Here is a 6,304-nt window from a genome sequence, read left to right as displayed (position 1 = left end):
GCTGCGAATAACGTCTTCGACGACGCGATTCACGCGCTTAGTCTGACCATCGGTCTGCGGATGATCCGCTGTTGACGTTGACATAGTCAACTTGGTGCCCAGCACCCTGAAGATTGTAGATCAAAACTTCCCAATGAAGCGCGGGACTTTATCAGAGAGAATAGACCCCGGGTGTCCATTCTGTCGAAAGACACGATCGACAAACAGCGTCGCTGAACCCACACCGTCGATGGTGTCCGACACGGTCGCAAGACGAGCTATCTTGCTCAAATGGTCCACATGGACCACTACACCCGTGTTGCCTGCCATGTCCTTTGGCAGGCCAAACACAAAGTCAATTCTCATGGACTATCAACACCCGGAGATTACCTGTCAAAAAAACCGGCCAGCGGTGCCATCGCATTTGGAGAAGATTTTACCCTTTGACAGGTCTCACACGTGCGCACATATGTGCTCGTCCATTTGTACAGCTTGTGCCACCAGTAGTGGCAACTTACAGAGCTCTACACAACCGAGAAGACCACTGAGTGGGGTGTCGTAGGCCTCATAGAGGATACATCACTTCAAAACCTCATTGGGAGGAACCACAATTTGTGGCGTATCTGCTAAAATACAGCAATTCGTTATTCAACGAATAACGGTGCAACCGTGCGCGCAGTCCTGCTGGTAAATCTTGTCCGAGTGTTAGAACTTCTTGCTTCGGAGAGCCCGTAGCAGCGCTGCGCACATATCATTCCCCGCGTATGTGGCGCGGATCAAAATCGTCATAGACGTCGTCACCGTCATCACCATAGCAAGCTCATAATCTGGTCTGCATGACAACGCATCCGCCAAAGCATTCTGCTTTCCTGGCTTATCTTTCACCTCAAAATTTTATTCTTCAAAGAATGCTAGCCACCTGGCCATCCTCTGCGAGAGGTGAGGTGACTGAGTCGCAGTGCGTTGTGACGCATGATGTGTGTAGATCACAAACGGCTTCAAGTCGAACAGGTGCACCGTGAACCTGAAAAGTGCAAAGCTCATCACAGGTAATTCCTTGTCGTCGACTGGGTGGTTTCCCTCCACAGCCTTGGGCTGGCGAGATTCGAACGCGATCACCCGATCTCGCCCCTCGGCGTCTGTCTGCAGCCTTTTACAGCCGATGGCAAAGTCCGAAGCGGCACAGACAACACTAAATGGACGATCGGGGTCTGTCAACGCCAGTATTGGTGCATGAATGAGGCTGTCTTTGACCCTGTCAAAAGCCTCCCAATGCTTGTGTCCCAGCACCATTCCGCATCCTTTTTAAAGGAATTCAACAATGGTCGTGCCATTTCCGCAAAATTTGCGCATGCACTCAAGCACCGCTCTCAATTAATTGACGAAGATGTCGCCGAAGTATGTCTGTGTATACGCCCGGCGGGACCTGAACAACTGCATCACAAGACGATTAAATGTTGCTGGTGCATTTGACGGCCCTTGGGGCATTACCAGCCATTTCCAGAGCATTCCGCTCGAAGTACTCACTGCTACCAGCGGAATATCACTCGCTTTCATGAGCAATTGGTAAAACCCATCTATCAAGTCTAGTGCACTGTACTTTGGCCTCCAACCATGTTGTTCCGGAGATTATCCTACTTTGGAAATGGCGTCTGTGCCGGAATGGTGGCAGCGTTGGGCTTCTTGTAAGCGTAAACGATATGTCACTTGCCGTTCAGCTTATGGCCCCGAAAACGTGGGTGTCAAATGGGGGGACTTGCTTTCGCGCACTATTCCTGCATCGTGCTTCGCGCGGAAAAAAGGCGTCAATGACGTCGCATTGCTCCTTAGGTATGGGCTATTGATGTGTCACACAGTATTTGGATCCCCGAACCAGGTCGATCTCATGACGCACACCTCGGACCGGAGATATGACTGACGGCGGGTCTTTGGAGACGACTTCATAAATTTTATTGACAAAAGAATGGTACGGATCCGAAGGATCCTTCAGGATCGACGATCCACTTCGTGTGTTCAGCACTCTGTTAGTGTCCTCCGGGACAGCTTCAAACGGAAGCGACGACGGCTTAATCTCCTCGTTCTGTCTTTTAATGACCACCTCGGCTAAATTGCCTGAAGTGAAGACGCCGCCAAACTTTTTGAGGGCATCTTGTCCAGCTCAAGAACAGTATTTAACAGCAGGAATAGCCTCGAGGGTGACGTCGCCGTCCTTTTCTCCCGTCATATTGTTGACAAGGGTATATAGCTGTGCGCTATCGTCTACGGTAGACACACCCCGGGTCAGGGTCGACGCCCTGCGTCTAACAGATACCATACGGTTTCGCCGTCTCCTGGTTTTCCGTCTCATCGAGACTATTGGAAACACGCCCTCGGCGTCGTCCAGTGTCCCACTCCCTGCTCCATTGGAGTTTTGATGTTATTAACAGAATCCGACAAAGAGCTGCTATTTCCGCAGCCTTCGTCCAGTGGATAACGTGCCACTCCATGCGCATCAGAAGATCCTTGCTCAGGATACCTCGGCCCTTGGCCGACCATGCCACTCTTGGCATGCAGCGACTATTCCAAGTGCAGCGGAGCTGCCGTAGCTCTTTGCTCAGAGGAAGCTAGGCCAAGCTAAGGTCACCGACCTACGTTCTTTCAAAAAACCAGTACAAGTTCAACGGATCGCAATCCGCTACTTCTACGTACTAAAGTCTTACCAAGACAAACGAACACTTTTGTTCAAAAAGAAACTTTATTTATTTGCGTCAGAGCCGCCAATATTTAAAACCCTAGTTTTTCCTATAGATCATAATTGATATAGCAGAACCTAATCACTATAGTAATATGCATTACTACTGGCACGCTGCAGCCACACCACTGTGTGATTACACTAACTGTGCAATACACACCTCGCATAATCTTGTGCGAGCCGCCTACGTGAAACCTCGTTACAAGATTGCTGTTTGCTTTCCCTACAAAATCACAGGTATGAATGAAGGCGATGAAAAGAGAAGCTGCGCGATCGTCGAGTTCTGCGGCAGAAATTTGAAGTCTTTTGATAAGTTATCGCTTTAGTTAGAGATGAGATTGAGTAGCTAGAGAATGTGCTTTGGATCTCAAATAGATGATGTCAGGTCTCTACTTCATCGTCTAGTCCAGTCGATCGTTTCTTGCGATAAAAAATCGCTTCAGGCGTTGAAAATTAACATTAGAACCGGCGTCGGTCGAATCATAACAAATACTCGTTTGTTAGCTGGTGTTGGAGAGCTAATCGTTCGCACCAAATGCTAGTGCTGGATCTCTTCGCCTTTTTTTCTTTTCGCCTCGTCTTCATGCCAGTTACTGTCCCGTACCTTTAGAGATAAACTTCGACATCTAATTTCGTCTTTGTTTATAAATTTCTGCGTGTATAAAAAAGTATTGCAAAACTTTTCGATTGGTCAACTTATTGGCTTCAGATTACGAAGGCAGTAACCTTTTTCTCACTTTTTCGCGTCCCAAAAAAATGCAGCGAGCATCATATTCGAAGCTTGCAAACCAAGCATGAGTGCGCTCGAAACTGACACCGAGCACTCAACATGGGAGATGAAGAATAAACATCAAGTTCGTGATGCGATCTCACGTCATGCCTACATCAGCGGCCTGAAAGCTGGTGCCGTGACTTCCGTGTTCGCTGCGGCTGCTGTGTTCTCGGCAAACAAGTACTGGCCAGCCTTCCGTAACCGCCTGAACGTAAGCGGCAAGACGGCGTTGATTGTATCGCCCTTCTTAGCTGCTTTTACACTTGTGGCCGAGACTCGCTTAATGCAAGGTGCACGCAATCCGGACTTGTATTTGGCTTCAATTGATAGCTCGTACATAGCCCCTACTGAAGACAAGTCACAGCTGAAGCTTTGGCAGAAGAGTGCCAACTTTTTATATGACCACCCTTATCGCACCTTAATTGGTGTGGGTATACCAATAGTAGGTGGCATATATGGTTATCAGCTTTTGAACAAGGGCATCTCAGCATCGCAGCAGATCATGCACACACGAATCTATGGCCAAGGAGCCGTCGTAGTGCTTCTACTGAGCTCCATGGCATTTCATGACTACATGGCCAAGCGCGGCAAATTTGTAGCTGAGGACAATGAGAATTGAGGCATCAACAAGTCTTACGTTAGATAAACCTTTGTTTGATTCCACTATTAGTTAGTAGTTATTTTCATTCCTCGCTATAAATACAATTTGCTAAGTGGAATAGTCTACTTGCCAGACCGTATAATCTATTTGAGTACTCGACTAGGGGTTACGGTCTTGATGGCATCAGTTTGAAGAACGCTGATAAGTCTCTGGAGCAACATGGCGGTCAAACCTCTTGTCCGGCCAAGTGATGTCAGTGTGCAGACGTTGGTGATGCCACTTCCTCACGATGTCGAGATGCCATTACGTGCAAATTCCAAGTCAAGACGACGACGCGCTAGTACGAATAAAACCAGCAAAACTGCGCCCAAACTAGACACGAATGCCAAGCTTAACCGTCCAGACAGCTCGCGACTGACTCAACAGCAAATGCATATATGGGAGCCAGTACTCACGCTTGGGTTGTCAGTTGGAATTTGCTTTACGCTAGCAGTGCTGTGCATTGGCCTTGGAACAGTTATTGTCATCACGTCCAGTGCACTTACAACTTTGCGTGTTGTTTACGACGGTGTTGAAGAGGCTCAAGCGATACAAACAGATGGTAATCTAACCAAGCACACGAATTGCCATCTTGAGTCTTTAGATGACGCTAATTCGTTTCATGCCGATCACACATGCTACGTGCACTTAAAACTTCCAAATGATCTTAAAAGTCCCGTGCGTATTTTCTACGAGCTGGATGGGTACTACCAAAATCACCGTCGCTTCGTCTCTTCAGTTATTCGCACGCAATTCACAGATGAGTGGCGTCCAGAAACTGCTACTTCTACGCTCGAATGTTATCCGTTGAAAACAATTACATCGGAATTGTGTACTGTTGGTTTGTGCGAACCTGCTTCGTCCGCCAGACAACGAGAACTTTTTCCTTGCGGTATCGTTGCAAATACCCTATTTAATGACATTTTCTGGCTGCACGACGGGCTATTACCGTCTGGTGAAAAACTCTCGTTAACTGATATGACATCAAAAGGCATCACTCGTTCTTATGCGGCACATAACAACAAAAATCCAACATGGAATGTGTCTTCTGATATTTTTCTCCCTGTGTGGTTGAATCCAAACATGAGTCGCATTATTCCGCCACTGATAGGAGAAACAGCTCCACATATCACTCCAAATTATACAAATAGTACTGCTTGGGTTCATGACGCTCTGGACCCAGACTTTGGTGTCGGTGTTGGCCTTGAGAATGAATTTTGGCGCGTATGGGTCGAGGGTGCCGCCTCGCGTCCATTTCGCAAGCCGTATGGACGTATTGAGCGCGATCTTCCAGCTGGTACAATGCTCACATTTGCAGTACAATCGAATTTTTTTGTAGGATCCTTTGGCGGCTCAAAGGCACTCGTGCTTGAAGAAGTTGGGTGGTTTGGAAGTACTAATTACATTGTGGGAGGATCCTTTCTTGGTATCGGCGCTGTATTTGCTGTTGCTGGCATCGTTTTTACTGGTCGAAAGCTTTATAATTCTCGTACTCTCGGTGATGCATCTGCACTAGCATGGAAAAGGAATTTATAACATGTGGGATACTTCTCTAATGAGCATTTTTGTTTATCGTATGAATTTCCTGATGAATGGCTCAGAATGTGCTGGAACCACAAATCATTTTTATTAAAGATAGTAGTTTAAAATTGCTACTATAAAATGTTATGATAACCAATTTGATACAGTTTTTGAATACTACTAACAACAGAATCTCCAATAATGAAACTAAGATAAAAACATGCTGGGCAACACTATGGAAGGCTGACAGATGTGAAATAGATCAACTATGACATGCATCATTACAATCGCCGTCCAGTGAAAGCAGTGTCTGCAAGTTGCGGCACCACAATCATGTATGCGAGTCAAAATCTAGAATTATAATTGTCAACTACACGAGCAATCGGACCATGAATACTGGTAGCGCATTGTTCATGTCTACAACTGGAACGACGACAACGTTACCGAATAAACCATATATTGCATTTGGCAGACAATACAGTACAGAAAAAAGTCTCGAGTAAAGTTAAAAGGTTCCATTAAACTGCCATCATTGTATATCGTACCATACTCTTCGAATATTTTATTATACATTTTAACTGATCAAATAAGTTCCAAAAAATCTTGGGGATCTTTATACCCCAGATCTGTGGTGCATTTGAAGTATAAATTCTACTCCTTC

General features: G+C 46.3%; 3 protein-coding genes across 3 annotated transcripts in view; 2 read left to right on the top strand and 1 right to left on the bottom strand.

Annotated features, from left to right (window-relative positions):
* Window positions 1-3,504: 3,504 nt before the first annotated feature.
* On the top strand, window positions 3,505-4,101 carry PHALS_03425 (hypothetical protein F443_12206; the record flags this gene model as incomplete). Its single annotated transcript, XM_024717630.1, has 1 exon — window positions 3,505-4,101. The coding sequence occupies one exon, from the start codon at window positions 3,505-3,507 to the stop codon at window positions 4,099-4,101; it is 597 nt and encodes a 198-aa protein (XP_024583110.1).
* A 201-nt stretch (window positions 4,102-4,302) lies between these two features.
* Window positions 4,303-5,658, top strand: PHALS_03424 (protein kinase; the record flags this gene model as incomplete). The annotated part of the gene is made up of 1 exon (XM_024717629.1): window positions 4,303-5,658. One exon carries the CDS (start codon window positions 4,303-4,305, stop codon window positions 5,656-5,658), a length of 1,356 nt encoding a protein of 451 aa, XP_024583109.1.
* A 247-nt stretch (window positions 5,659-5,905) lies between these two features.
* The window catches only part of PHALS_03423 (uncharacterized protein), a gene marked incomplete at both ends in the record, with an annotated part of 660 nt that continues 261 nt past the window's right edge, over window positions 5,906-6,304 (bottom strand). The window contains 2 exons of the mRNA XM_024717628.1: window positions 5,906-5,953; window positions 6,018-6,060. Of these exons, the coding sequence (XP_024583108.1) occupies window positions 5,906-5,953; window positions 6,018-6,060 (91 nt within the window). The remainder of the gene's footprint in view (window positions 5,954-6,017; window positions 6,061-6,304) is intronic.

The sequence above is a fragment of the Plasmopara halstedii genome (genome assembly GCF_900000015.1).
Source record: "Plasmopara halstedii genome assembly, contig: Scaffold_2364, whole genome shotgun sequence".
Lineage (NCBI taxonomy): Eukaryota > Oomycota > Peronosporomycetes > Peronosporales > Peronosporaceae > Plasmopara > Plasmopara halstedii.
This window is presented reverse-complemented; position numbering and strand designations above follow the sequence as displayed.